Source organism: Bombyx mori, chromosome 15, assembly GCF_030269925.1.
Source record: "Bombyx mori chromosome 15, ASM3026992v2".
Lineage (NCBI taxonomy): Eukaryota > Metazoa > Arthropoda > Insecta > Lepidoptera > Bombycidae > Bombyx > Bombyx mori.
In genome coordinates, this window is record NC_085121.1 from 906,234 (window position 1) to 920,593 (window position 14,360).

Consider the following 14,360-nt stretch of genomic DNA (forward strand, 5'->3'; position numbering starts at 1 on the left):
TTTATACGAGTGTTGGACTCCCTAATAATAATGACAATAAATAATAATGTTAATTTTAAATGCCCAGCGAATGCAACCTCTACAACTTACCTATGACCAGTGGACTTAACCAAGATTTTATTGGCTACAGTGGAAGATGCCGGTGGTCGCTACACCTCGATGTTCTACTGGGGGAACAACTACTGGACGGGATCCGCTGAGCTCTGCCAGGTCCTCAACCAACAGCAGGCGACTCCAGCACCTTCTAATAGTAAGTAGTACACTATACTCTTGTCGTATAAGTCATTAGCTTGGTTCAGGAATCTTTTTTTTTTTCTTTTTTATTGCGCTTAGATGAGTGGACGATCTCGCAGCCCACCTGGTGTTAAGTGGTTACTGGAGCCTATAGACATCTACAATGCAAATGCGCCACCCACCTCGAGATATAAGTTCTAAGATCTCAGTATAGTTACAACGGCTGCCCCACTCTTCAATGCTTCACGGCATAAATAGGCAGGGTGGTGGTACCTACCCGCGCGGATTCACAAGAGGTCCTACCAGCAGTAAAAATCTCTTGAAAGACTAGTTGCAGAACCCACTGTTTTAAAATTACTTGGAACGTTTAAAGTGTGAAGTGCTTTCACGAGCGCACAGGACATGTACTTCTTATCTTCGTTTATTTATTAGATACAGTCTTCTTACAAACTAACAATTAAATCACAAAATTTTTAAGGAACTTAAGGTAGCTTAAATAACTTTTAACAATAGGTACGTATCTCTGCACACCATCGTCGAATATATCCGTATCCTGAAAACGAGTTAGTAAACACATTGAGTAACGAGATAGCGTGATGCTTCGTAGATCATACATACACTGTCACTCGGCAGGAACATAAATCCTATCTCAAATCTACATTTCATATTTCTCAATTTCTATCTTTTAAGGCCTGCTTTTTTATTTATATAGAGACGGCTTAGTCTATGTTACCTTTTGATTAAAAATAAATAATAGTTTAAAAACTAACAAAATACGCTTTTATAGAAAATCCAACTAAAAAATAGAAAATAAATTTTAATAAATTTTAATTAAAAATAGTGTAAGAAAAAATGATTTTATTGTAAAAAAGCGTGAGGTGCTTTTCAGGATATTATTAAAATAACCCTTCTACTAATATCTGTTCATAAAATATTTATAAATACTGACACCATGCAATTCAAACTTATTAAAATTTATTTTCTATTTTTTGCTTGGATTTTCTTTAAGAGCGTGTTTTTTTAGTTTTTAAACTATTACTTATCTTTAATTTTTTGGTTAAATTTCAATTTTTTCAAATTATTTTTATCATTTTTTTTTTAAATGTTGAATTGTCATCGGTCCTTAATAAGTATACCAAATTTCGAGTTAATCCGACGTTTTGAAGGGGGTCAAAATCATGTTCAAAGGTTCCGTTACAAACATACATACGTCTGAAGCTAATAAAAGTGTATTGAAAACGTGTTTACTAGGTTTACCGGTCAATGGCAGATAAAAGAGGAAACCAAACTTACATTTATTTAATAAAAAATATTTGCAGCTACGTCATTAAGCAAAAGTGGAATAAGTGTTTGTTCATGACATGCCAGTAGAAATAGCTAGTTTCAACTTTATTGCTCGTCACCCAGCGATGGTGATCTAACAGAGACATCACCGCAGCCTCATCACGGATTCGAATTCCTTCCACCGCACTACTGGCGTGACCACTAGGTCAAGGGGCGCGCGATGATTACTTAATATCTTAAACGCTGTTTAACTTATAACTTTCTATAACGACCTCGGGCCAGCCTTGCGCTGCTCGCCTCCGACATATCCATATACAAACAAGTCAGGTCAATTTGACTTTCGTATGGACTAAAATTAAGAATAAATACATTGTACATTGCAAACCAAATAGATCCAACAGTTCTGAAGTGATGCAATTTTTTTTATTTATTGCTTAGATGAGTGGACGAGCTCACAGCCCACCTGGTGTTAGGTGGTTACTGAAGCCCCTAGATAACTACAACGTAAATGCGCCATCCACCTTGAGATATAACTTCTAAGGTCTTAGTATAGTTACAACGGCTGCCCCGCCCTTCAAATCGAAACGCATTACTGCTTCACGACAGAATAGGCAAGGCGGTGGTACGTACCCGTGCGGACTAACAAGAGGTCCTATCACCAGTAAAATTACAAACGAACAGCATTTCATTGTTATTTATTTACGGTGCTCGATAATTGTATGAATCGCTATTTTATAGCGATGGACAGTTCACAATCTGATTAGTTTTAATGAATTATCCGGTCACGTATACATATAGTTAGTTCGTAGTTCATGACACCGCTCGTGTTGAAGTTGCATTTCAAAAGGGTTTTGGGCGGCCATTGAAAAATTAAGTTTTTTCTAGTTCCTCATATATTTCTCAAACTCGACTCTACACAACAGCTAAAAGTATAATTGTAGTCATTGAATCCACGCGACTTTATGATATTGATTTACGATTACCGCCTATTTATTAAAATGTCCTCAATTTAAGTTGGATAGATGAACCATAAAACAGTGCTGAATCACTGGGATCTAATCTAGGAAACCGGAAAGCATCAAACGACAGTACCGCTAAGATTAGTTTATTTATTTATTTTCATGTCTTAATTTCTTCAGAAAGTTCCAGTTCCCAGATCTTCAGCGAGTGGCGTCAGGATGTGTCCATGACCGGGTCGGGACCGCCTTTCCGGGCAGCTTTCTACACAGTCCGAGTTTCGGTCACCTCAGAACTACCGGAAATTGTCAAAACTGTACGTATTAACGAATATTTCATTCTAAATTCTATTAAATCAAAATAAATGAAAACAATAATACTTGTATTTATAATGATATTTATTCTTTGTTCACAAACATAACGAGTAGCTTAGTAGTCCAGGGATATATCAATGAGACTGCTCTCGTGTCTCAAGTTAGACCTCGACATTCACAAAGGGTCTGGTGCTACTCAAAAAACCAGGGGCACCGTGGACTCATTTATCCATGTAAACCATAAAATAGGAGTAGAGAATGACACAAATGAGAAAATCTAACACGCCATTTGGTGTTAAATAGGCACCTTCAAACCAAACAATCTAACTCTCAATAATATCATGGACCGTCAAATTGTCGAAACCGGTACGACAAAGAACCTCCCTACCACCAGCACATATACTTGTTTTTTTATGTATCTACTTTCAACATTGTCCTTTTACAAGAACTAGAGGTCCCACAGTAGTCGAAATTCGACTATAATAATTAATCGGAATTGTAAGTTTGTACACTAATATGATTGTATTTTATACTTCTCTAGTCACAAATTTCGCTAAGGCTACACTATAAAAAAAGATTAATAAAGACAAACAATATTTAATCTGTTCTCAATTTGACCACAGACGTCAAGAACAAAAGTTTAACAATAAATAAATAGTATGCATGCGTGTGACCTTATTTATCTATTCCGTGCGTGTGTGCGTCAAATACATGGTATGTAGTGTGTGTAATGTTTTCTTTATTGATTTAATGTATCTTTTATGCATTATTTTAAAAAAATATTTGCATTATGCACGTCTTCTCTATATTCTGTATAAGAGTGGAAAATCTCATACTCCTCCGTCCCCGCAATTTTCGTAAAAAGGGAGGGAAAGTTTTTGCTTCACGTATTAATATATAGATGATTAGGGTCAATCTTGTAAAAGGACAATGTTGTAGTAACGTTGACATATTTAAAATTGGGATCACATAATTGCGAACATAATCGGCGGCAGCTCAAGCCCGGTGCAGTGATGATCTGTGCAGGGTGGCTGAGAGAGGCAGGAGCTGGATGAGAGAAGCCGAGGATCGTGCTCTGTAGCTTGCAATTGGAGAGGCCTGTATCGAGCAGCAGACTGCTATAGGCTGATGATGATGATGATAACATATTACGATTTTGTATTTTAAACACTATTATATCAAACGATCCAGGATCCTATCTTTTTATGTTCAATCAGAGAGCATTACAAAATATGCGTCTGTGTGTCAACGAATTGTTTTAAACTTTCGCGAATATCTATCTACATTGCACACGCTAGTGAAAATATTAGCGAGAACCGGTTAAATAACAGCGTGTGTGAATTTTAAGTAACATATATTTTTTAAATAACAAACTTTGCATAGCGCATTCAGCATACTCTAAACTAAACGCGCCATTTTTTTTGGTGCAGAAGGTTCTCTGTCTCGCCTTCAAAAGGGGGCCAATAGTTCAGAGGTAACTATAATCATTATTATTTACTTAAAATCGTAATTTCCAGCGCCGTACTCTCCACCTTGGTCTCTGTCTCCCGTACTCCTGCTCTGGCGAGGCTGTCTCCGCGTTAGTCGGTAAAGCGAAGGCCCCTCTACTCCAACACTCCGTTCTCGCCGTCCGCACTCCATTCCACGGAGGATACTCTTACATCGAAGATCCTACTTTCCAAACACTTCTGTAAGTGATATGATAACACTAATTTTACTTGCGACCGTCTAGTGCTGTCTCTGCATCACATAGACCACCTGGTCATCAGCGGCTACTGGATCTTATATCCACCAGTCATCTTAAGGTATGAAGAACAAGAACGGTACAAGATCGGTCTCACAACACACGCTTTACCACAGACCGTTGGACACAATAGGTATCAAAAAGCTTCCTAATTCTGCGGTGAATCAGTCATGCGTTACAGTTTGAAGGGTGTGTAGGGAACTATAATAAAATTCCGATCATTTATAGGAATCTACAACGTCTATGACTTTCTTGAGAGTATTTAAGAGTAAGAGAAAAACTGATGGGCCCCTTGTGACGCTGGGGAACCCGCATCGGTAGGTACCATCACTCTGCCTATTTCAGCCACGAAGCAGTAATGTTTTTCGGTTTGAAGGCTTTAGCGTTATACTGTAAAACTGAGACTTAGAACTTATGGCTCAAGCAGGGTCGATATTTACGTTGTGGATGTCCGATAACCGCTTAACCACAGGTTGGCTGTGAACCCATCCATGTGACTAATACTAATAAAAATAACGTATGTGTACTGACGTCATACAGCCAAACGACAACGTAATACTAGACACTATGTGGGTTACTCCATTATCCGGCACGGTCGAGTAGCCGCGGCATCGTTATGTGAAAATTATACAATCCTAAAATATCTGAGAATGTGTTTAGAAATGACGGTGATCTTGTAGATACTTTTGCAATCAACCTGTTTGCGGTTTACAAATGAAATCGGTGACTTAATCACTAGTACACTGAACAGAAAGGGGTCTTTTTTTATTACAACAATGCTATTTTGCCAGGTCATTATCGTATCGCCTTAATAGCATTTTCAAGCTTCGAATGGATGCATAGCCCTAATATGGTGCCGTAGGGGTGAAACACCAAAGCGAAATAGAGGAATATGTATTTGTGATTTCTTTTCATTAAATATTCTTTCTTAATGTTCCGTATTTAATCGAGAAAAGTATATTCGAATTGTTAAAATTTATTTTGTGGTAGATGCATTTTAAATACATTGCCTATTAGTGACTATCCGACCAATAAAATAATAGACGGTTCAACGCGGCCAAATTAAAGTAATTCTTTTACTTTATTGGTGGTAGGAGGACCTCTTGTGATTCCACACAGGTAGGTACCACCACCCCGCCTATTTCTGCCATGAAGACCACCTATGCAAAAATTAAAATAATAATCATAATTCTAATTATTCTGTACAGCGGCGTCTGCTGTATTCTAGCAGTTGTACTGATAACAGCCACCGTCTACGACGTGAGGATATCTCAAGAGATTGGACGTCGGAAGCAGCGAGCAGCCAATATCGCGACCAACACACCATCCGACCTCAAGCTGGACCTCAACGCGCTTGAAGATATCGCCGTTGCCAACGGTAATTGTGTTCTTCACCAAAAGCTACCCATTAAGTAGAACTAATTAACTAGAATAATAATTGGACGAAATTTAAAAGTAATGTAATTTGAAAATAATGAGACTAGACAGAAAAAACACGCTTAAATAACAATGCGAATTATTATATATTTTTTTATCCTGTTGAAACTGATCTGCATATTAGAGTGAAGTTAGTAAATTTCTGTATTGTCATCTTCCTTGATGCGTCTGCAAAGTTTCAAGTTAATCGGACGTCTTCAAATCTGTGAAAATAACATACAAAGATTCCTTCACATACCAATAAACATTCATAACAACATAAAAAAAGTATCTTAAAATTATCCTTGTTACTATTCAAATTGCATTTTAAATTGTAGAGCTCCTATTGTAAGGTTGGTAAGAGAGTTTTAACTATGAATGTGGAAGATTTTAGAGGAAGAGTTAGACCTAAGAAAAAATAGATGGATTGCGTGAAAGACGATATGTGTAAGAGGGGTGTGAGCGAAGAAATGGTATATGATAGAGGAGTATGGAAGAAGAAAACATGTTGCGCCGACCCCAAGTGACTGGGAGAAGGGCGGGAGATTTTTTTTTATTGCTTAGGTGGATGGACGAGCTCACAGCCAACCTGGTGTTAAGTGGTTACTGGAGCCCATAGACATCTTTTTTTTTTATTGCTTAGATGGGTGGACTAGCTCACAGCCCACCTGGTGTTAAGTGGTTACTGGAGTCCATAGACATCTACAACGTAAATGCGCCACCCACCTTGAGATATAAGTTCTAAGGTCTCAGTATAGTTACAACGGCTGCCCCACCCTTCATACCGAAACGCATTACTGCTTCACGACAGATATAGGTGGGGTGGTGGTGCCTACCCGTGCGGACTCCCAAGAGGTCCTACCACCAATGATTTTGCGGGTTTGATTTTTATTACACGATGTTATTGCTTCTAGTAATGTGAAAAATTGATCTATGACTATTAATAACTTACACGGGTTTATATAGTGAAACGTTCTCTCCCGCAGGTAAATCTATTTACAACGTCAATAACAACATCCCTATCGGCAACTCGTCCAAGGAACAGCTCACGGATACAGCCTCCACCTCCACAGAGGACGAGCTCAAGCTCAGTGAGTACTTAATTCACTATGAACTTAACTTCACTTCACTATCTATCAACTTAACTTTTCTATCAACTGATTCAAATAATATCAGATTAAGTAAATTAAAATTGTTGAAGCGACACCCCTCCTTGATTGAAATATTTTGGACAACTGAATGGAAAAGAAAACTGATTACTAAGACCAAATTTCGATTCCATTAGGGAAATATAGTTACATTCAAAGCCACACCAAAGCCTGAGAGGGTTTTTATTTATTTATTTTTTATTGCTTAGATGGGTCGACGAGCTCACGGCCCACCTGGTGTTAAGCGGTTACCGGACCCCACAGACATCTACAACGTAAATGCCGCCACCACATTGAGATATAAGTTCCAAGTTCATTAATGCTTCATGGCAGACATAGGCATAGTGGTGGTACCTACACGTGCGGACTCACGGGTACATAGGATATATTTCTGGGGTAGTGAGTGGATATCCTTCAACTACCCACCAAAAACATACATTACTATTAGATCTTGGAACTGTATAGGCAATCTCGTTTATTCCCTCAACGCGTTTTTATTTGTTTTTTTTTTATATGTTTCAATAAATAAGACATGAACCATTAACCTAATTTACAATGTAAATTAAGGGATGGTTTTTAGAAAAACGTATCCTTTCGCATCCGATTCCAGCATGAAAATGTCCATTTTTTAAGGGCTTTTAAGACCTGGTAATTAAGACCAGGTCATGTCTTATTTTAATTCATATTCTTATTTTTATGAAAAATTATAATACAGAGTGAAATGAAATGAAATGAAGATGATTAATGTGAGTCATTTATCAACTGGGATGAAATTAAATGACATGAAATGAGATGATATGGGATGAAATATAATCTCAGTAAAATGGTGGTCATTTACTGAGATTATCCTTCCTTAGATATAGAGATCCTATCCTTAGATATAGAGATCCTTCTTCGGTGGACTTTTTGTAGGATCCCGAGAAGCTGCGCCCAGCGGCTTTGTTCCATTTTCCCACATTTGTGCACTTTCATAGGTATTAAACAGTTAATAAACCACCGTTATTACACATTTAAACCTGAAGAAACAATAAATAGACAAAATAAAACAAATCACACAACTGCACTTCTTGCGCTCCCGCCAAAAAGTCATAGACTATACGACTCCTCGACATTACACAGATTAAGTATTAATATATTGTATATTGTATGTTGTATTGTAATATATTATATATTGTAGGCATATGGTCGAAGCTCTTGCTGTCGTTCTCCATGAGGACGAACATAATTCAGATCTTCGACCAGAGCGTGGGCGCCGACACCGTGCCGGTTGTGCACGGACTCAGAACCCTCTCCATGGTCTGGGTGATATTTGGACACACTTGCATCGTTGTATTCAAGGTATACCTTTGAAGTTTAATGTAACGTAAATGTTATGCAAATTCATTTGCATGGTAACTTCCAATGCAGATGTGACATGACTTTTAACGACTCACTCTAAAATTATTTTGTTCAATATGGTTTCACGATTGCAATTGGCCTTATTAAAGAAACTTTTTAGAACAACTGTATTCAAATGTGTTCGTTTAAATGTATACCACTGTGTTGTTTTATGTATATTAATGTATGTTAAATATAATTGTATATTGTTAATGTTCCTCAGTACGCAGACAACACAGCTTTAAGAGCTATTCTAGAGAAAAGCTTCTGGTTCCAATTGATCATAAGCGCGGTCTATAGCGTTGACACATTCTTCTGTTTGGGGTAAGTTCATATTTTGGTTTATTGCACGGATGTTTACAGACTTATTGTACTGTATTAGCTGTTACCACCCTGAGATCTGCGGACAGAGTATCAACTTTCGGCGCTATCTTTGAAATAACCCCACTCTCTATACTGGCGCCGTCCAAATGGCTCACTTTTCGACGGACATTATTTCGAGAGAGTGTGCTCTTTAGTTTTACCAACCATAATTTAAATGAAAACAATTACATACCTACATATCTCATAGAGATTTTTATAATCTGTAGACTGTAGTGACAGAGCTGAATGGCGGGAAAATATCGGGGGAAGTACAGACAAAGGAGATAAATACAAACAGCCACAGCTTTATAACAATAAAAGTGTTTGTAAATTAGATTCAAACTAGTTCATTAACAATAATTAAGCTACAGAATATTCATCAATGCTACTACACTTCATAGAATGTTCACTTTAATATTATTTGTTATTCTTCCTTCATAGTGGAATGCTGGTTACATTTCTGTATTTCCGATCGAACGCTAAAGGCAAGTTGGATCGGCTGACGAAGGGCAGACGGAACTTCGCCTCGGGAGCGCTGCAGTTCTTAGGACTTCTTGGCTACAGATTTGCCAGGTAACAGTCCTTTATTAACACGGCCATAGCCCACTGAGTTCCTCGCCGGATCTTCTCAGTGGGTCGCGTTTCCGATCCGGTGGTAGATTCTGTGAAGCACTGCTCTTGCCAGGGCCAGTGTTAGCAACACCTCTGGTTTGAGCCCCGAGAGCTCACCTACATGCTAGAGTAACGTTGACATAGCCTCACAAGGCATTTAGCATAGGTAGGAAAATAAAATCACGGCCTTCCTACGGTTAGCGTCAGGCAACCCTAACACGATCAAACAAATCGTAATCTTAAATTTATATATACAATGAATACACGTAAAGTAACGTAAAATGTAAAGTAAGTAAGTAAACATAGTTATAAAAAAACACAAGTCTAACTAAGAATCAATATAGTCAATCAATTACTTTTTTTATCCCTGATCGTATTATTAAAACAAAGTAATAAAATTATTACTGCAGTATCGACCCTGGATATGTGCGCAATTTTTTTAGTTAATTGGACGTCTTCGTTTTGTTGAAAATTACGTTACGCTCTAATAAAAGCGTACTCAAATCAAATGACGTACGGTTTGCAGGTGTGCCTCAGACGCGAAACAAAATATTATTTAAACTTAATATTTAGAGATTCGATTTGAATCGGTATTTGTTGCTTCAGAGTTTTTTTTTCCTTTTTTCCACATCAACGTGACCCACACCCACTTTAAGACATCGTCCGAGTCGAAGTCTCAATTGTATACTTCGCGGTAGAAATTGGCTGATGGATGAAAGATGGTGGTACCTGCCAATGCCGGCATACAATTTTAACTGATCAGTACTGGCGTCGACAGCCGGACAATATTTTTATTATTTGTATTATACCTACCTTTACATAAACATAGGACTAATTAATAAATTTTTTAAAACATAAATTTCCTGTCGAGAAATGTGAGGGGAAAAGGAAAAGGTAGATATAAGGAAAAATGGATGGATTGCGTGAAAGATAATATGTGTAAGAGGGGAGTGAGCTAAGAAATGGTATATGATAGAGGAGTATGAAGGAGAAAAATGATGCGCTGACCCCAGGTGACTGGGAGTAGGGCGGAAGAATTTTTTTTTTTTTTTTTTTATTGCTTAGATGGATGGACGAGCTCACAGCCCACCTGGTGTTAAGTGGTTACTGGAGCCCATAGACATCTACAACGTAAATGCGCCACCCACCTTGAGGTATAAGTTCTAAGATCTCAGTATAGTTACAACGGCTGCCCTACCCTTCAGACCGAAACGCATTACTGCTTCACGGCAGAAATAGGCAGGGCGGTGGTACCTACCCGTGCGGACTCCCAAGAGGTCCTACCACCAGTGTTTACGCAAATTATAATTTTGCGGGTTTCATTTTTATTACACGATGTTATTCCTTCACCGTGGAAGTCAATCGTGAACATTTGTTGAGTACGTATTTCAATAGAAAAATTGGTACCCGCCTGCGGGATTCGAACACCGGTGCATCGCTGCATACGAATGCACCGGACGTCTTATCCTTTAGGCCACGACGACTTCAGAATGATGATAAATTCCCTGTCGACGAAAAAATTTCGGCTTCGTTACTAAGAAACTCGCAGGGAAATCGATGACTAATGTATCATACATACGTTGTCCAGGCTCACGGCCCCCTACCTGTTTGTCCTGGGCGTGGTGGAGGTCACCATGAAATGGTTCGCACACAACGCTGTCTTCGAACCCCCTGCGATGGATTACGAGACCTGCCCCAAGTACTGGTGGAGGAATCTGCTCTACATCAACACTTTGTTCCCGGTCGAGCAGATGGTAAGTATACTAGAATACTTTGGAAATAACGACGAAGAGAAACTCTTCCACTGAGCGGGTGATACTGATACTATACATACTCCTTATCACAAATCACGTTCACCACGAAGCAAATTGCGAAAATACCACAATAAAAAACTGTCTTTAGTTATTAGGCCAAGTGGTTGCCAAGTAGTGGCCCACTAAACACTTAATTTGGTTTCAGTGCATGTTGTGGAGTTGGTATCTATCGGACGACACCCAGTTCTACGCTGTCAGCGCCATCCTTCTCATCTTATCGACGAGGTCAGTCAAAAATTATAGTCACGTTTAATGTCTCCAAGCTGTTGGTATGCAAACCTAATTCCATCCGAAGACACTGTCGAGGATTTGAAAAATAATTAAGTGTAGAAAAACAGACCGGACAGCCGTTGTCATATCATTGTGGAAAATTTTGTTGGAAAGGCTGAGATAAATAACGTTAGGAGTAAAAATTATTAGTAGTTGTGTAAGGTTTAGTCTTGTCTTAGTCCGAAAGCAGTTGTTGCCGTTCTCCCAAATAGCCACAAAGACACCCGAGACTCTATGTAGACAGTAGGGGAATTATCAGATACCAGACGGAATAATTTTTAATAATTATCTGATTCTGACCTAAATCTTTCCTTTACCTAATTCAGGAGATCTGTAGGATATCGTATTTTTTACTGTAAAATAAATAACTCACGAAAGAATGTAAGTTAAAGTGAATTTAAATACACACCAAACTTAAAAACACAAACAGTTCTAGTAAACACAATAAAATAATCATTTTAAATTTTAATGGGGCGTAAGCAATGAGATGATTAATGATTGGCACGCATCATCGTAATCACTAACACAAGAGCTCCAATCATTTATAGTTGCATAGATAATTTTAAAGCTAGCAACGTATAATAATTAGTGCTTAAATATCAAAGTCACACAAATGTGTTGATAATTTCACCCCCTCCTTGCAGTCATTTCAAACTGTCAGCGTCGTTAACTGGCGTATTTTTCGTGTCGTCCCTGGTGACCACGGGCTACGTGTCCTGGAGCAACGACCACATCCCGAACAGCGAGGATCCCTTCACACAGTTCGACAAGATCTACGACAAGCCCTGGACTAGACTTGGCCCCTATTTGGTCGGCATGCTCACCGGTTGGATCCTCTTCAAGACTAACTTGAAGATTCGAATGAGCAGGGTGAGTAATGACTCGCAACCTAGAAGTGAGCTGTGCCCATTGCGTTGTACTAAAAAATTACTGCTGCGACAACCATTAAATTAAATCAAAGGAAGGCAAATCATAGATGAAAACAACGCCAAATGTAGTATGGTTTTCTATTAGGGAAAGAACCTTTGGTATAAGTCCGCCAGAGCCAAAGAAACTAACCCTGATCAAGCCCTGAGGTTTCAAATAGCAAATGAAGAATCCGAGATATCCTAGTTATTTCGATTCGTTAAATTATTTCGATATTTCTCGATAATCTTCTGTCTTAATCGGCTTAGAGCTATATGCGTAGTTAGTTATTAATCATGATTGCAGCATCTCCATTTTTCAAGTCTCTCAAAATCGTCCATCGCTAATTCCAACTGTATGTTTGTGACTTGGGCGTGAATAAGCTATGCCTTATAATGCTTTTTTTATCGCTTGCATGGGTAGATAAGCTCACAGCCCAAGTGGTTACTGGAGTCTATAAACATCTACAACGTAAATGCCGCCACCCACCTTGAGATATGAGTTCTGTTATAAGTATAGTTACAACGGCTACCTTACCCTTCAAACCGAAACGCATTATTCACTTTGAAGTTGTTTCCCGTTCATTTGCGGCAGTTTCCTCTGACTGGATCTTAGTGTGTATACGTTGATGCTTTCCACAGATATGGGCGTGGGTTGGGTGGTTGATATGCGCCGCTACGTTTTTGTTCCTGATCTTTGGGCTCTACAACACAGAGCTGAGCGTGGCGTCAGCTGCGGTGTACAGCGCGCTCTCCCACTCTCTGTGGGCTGCCTGCGTGGGCTGGGTCATCATTGCATGCTCCACTGGACATGGAGGTCAGTTACCACAAATTTTAACAAGAACTTTGACGATGACCAAACTCCGTCATAAAACTTACCGATAAATACATGGTGGCCATTACTTTTTTTAAACCGGTTACGGAACATCTGTTATTGGTTATCGCGACCCAAAAAAGTTCACATTCTGAATGCCACCCCCTTACAACATGAAGTTGTGGTTTCGATTATTTTGTATTCCCACCCTTCGATCCGCTTCTTGACAGATGGCGAAGATTAACCCTTAAGAGCTGACTCTCTTACCAATAAGATACCTGGCAATAAAATTCATTAATTACACAGCATGATTTTAGAATAAAAACCTGTCGTTTCCTTTTGTTTCTTGTTTCCACTGCCGATATCCAACAAATATATTTAAGTTACATTTTATTTGAAATGATAATGAAGATGCTGATGTTACTCCTGTTTTAGAGAAGAAAATAGGGTGTTTTTTATTTGTTTCTTTATAACTGAGTGCATAAGATAATATAGAAATATATTATACTCGCACCGATCGCTACCGACCAGCGCAGATTTGTCTGTACCGGAAACCTGTTTCTTTGTGTAAGCACCCTTAGACACTACGAATATCCGCGTTGACTTCCAATGCGAGCTGCTGTTGTCTCTTTCCCGCTCCGTCTAGGGTGGTTTGAGGAAAGAGACAAATAGTTGTAATCCCTGATCTCGGAGTCAGCTGTTGTTTGCGGTGTATTGATGCTTGCGGCGTCCACAGGCTGGGTGCGGCCGCTGCTGGCGTCGCCCGTGCTGTACCCGTTCTCGCGCGTGACGTACTGCGCCTACCTCGTGCACCCCGTCGTGCTGCGCTACGTCGCGATGCACCTCACGCACCCCATCCACCTGGGAGAGCTGCTCGTGGTGAGTTACTGCACCGACGCACCGAGCGACCCCGTCATGACACTTTGATAAGCTGTATGTAGCACTGTGGAAGCGGTCCCGAAGGAGAACGACGAGCTTGCGGCCCATGGACATCACAATGTAAACTCTGCCACTCGCCTTAAGATGTGACGTCGTAGTCTCAATGCGAATTTTTTAACGTTCTCGATAGCGTAAAAGTTAACTAACATTAGGATGGATTTGGAACAGC

The 14,360-nt window shown here is 39.2% G+C and overlaps 1 protein-coding gene and 1 long non-coding RNA gene across 2 annotated transcripts in view; one reads left to right on the forward strand and one right to left on the reverse strand.

The window, feature by feature from the left end:
- Positions 1 to 14,360, forward strand: part of LOC101738748 (uncharacterized) — a 43,176-nt gene that overhangs the window by 25,984 nt on the left and 2,832 nt on the right. Inside the window, exons 2-14 of the mRNA XM_038015965.2 lie at positions 131 to 250; positions 2,658 to 2,791; positions 4,307 to 4,479; positions 5,742 to 5,911; positions 6,936 to 7,040; positions 8,275 to 8,435; positions 8,698 to 8,798; positions 9,279 to 9,410; positions 11,038 to 11,203; positions 11,409 to 11,488; positions 12,178 to 12,403; positions 13,081 to 13,255; positions 13,989 to 14,131. Of these exons, the coding sequence (XP_037871893.1) occupies positions 131 to 250; positions 2,658 to 2,791; positions 4,307 to 4,479; positions 5,742 to 5,911; positions 6,936 to 7,040; positions 8,275 to 8,435; positions 8,698 to 8,798; positions 9,279 to 9,410; positions 11,038 to 11,203; positions 11,409 to 11,488; positions 12,178 to 12,403; positions 13,081 to 13,255; positions 13,989 to 14,131 (1,886 nt within the window). The remainder of the gene's footprint in view (positions 1 to 130; positions 251 to 2,657; positions 2,792 to 4,306; positions 4,480 to 5,741; positions 5,912 to 6,935; positions 7,041 to 8,274; positions 8,436 to 8,697; positions 8,799 to 9,278; positions 9,411 to 11,037; positions 11,204 to 11,408; positions 11,489 to 12,177; positions 12,404 to 13,080; positions 13,256 to 13,988; positions 14,132 to 14,360) is intronic.
- On the reverse strand, positions 5,979 to 7,070 carry LOC134200148 (uncharacterized). Its single transcript, XR_009974932.1, has 2 exons — positions 6,902 to 7,070; positions 5,979 to 6,173 (listed from the first exon to the last, which is right to left on the reverse strand). It is a non-coding gene; the product is annotated as an uncharacterized LOC134200148 (long non-coding RNA).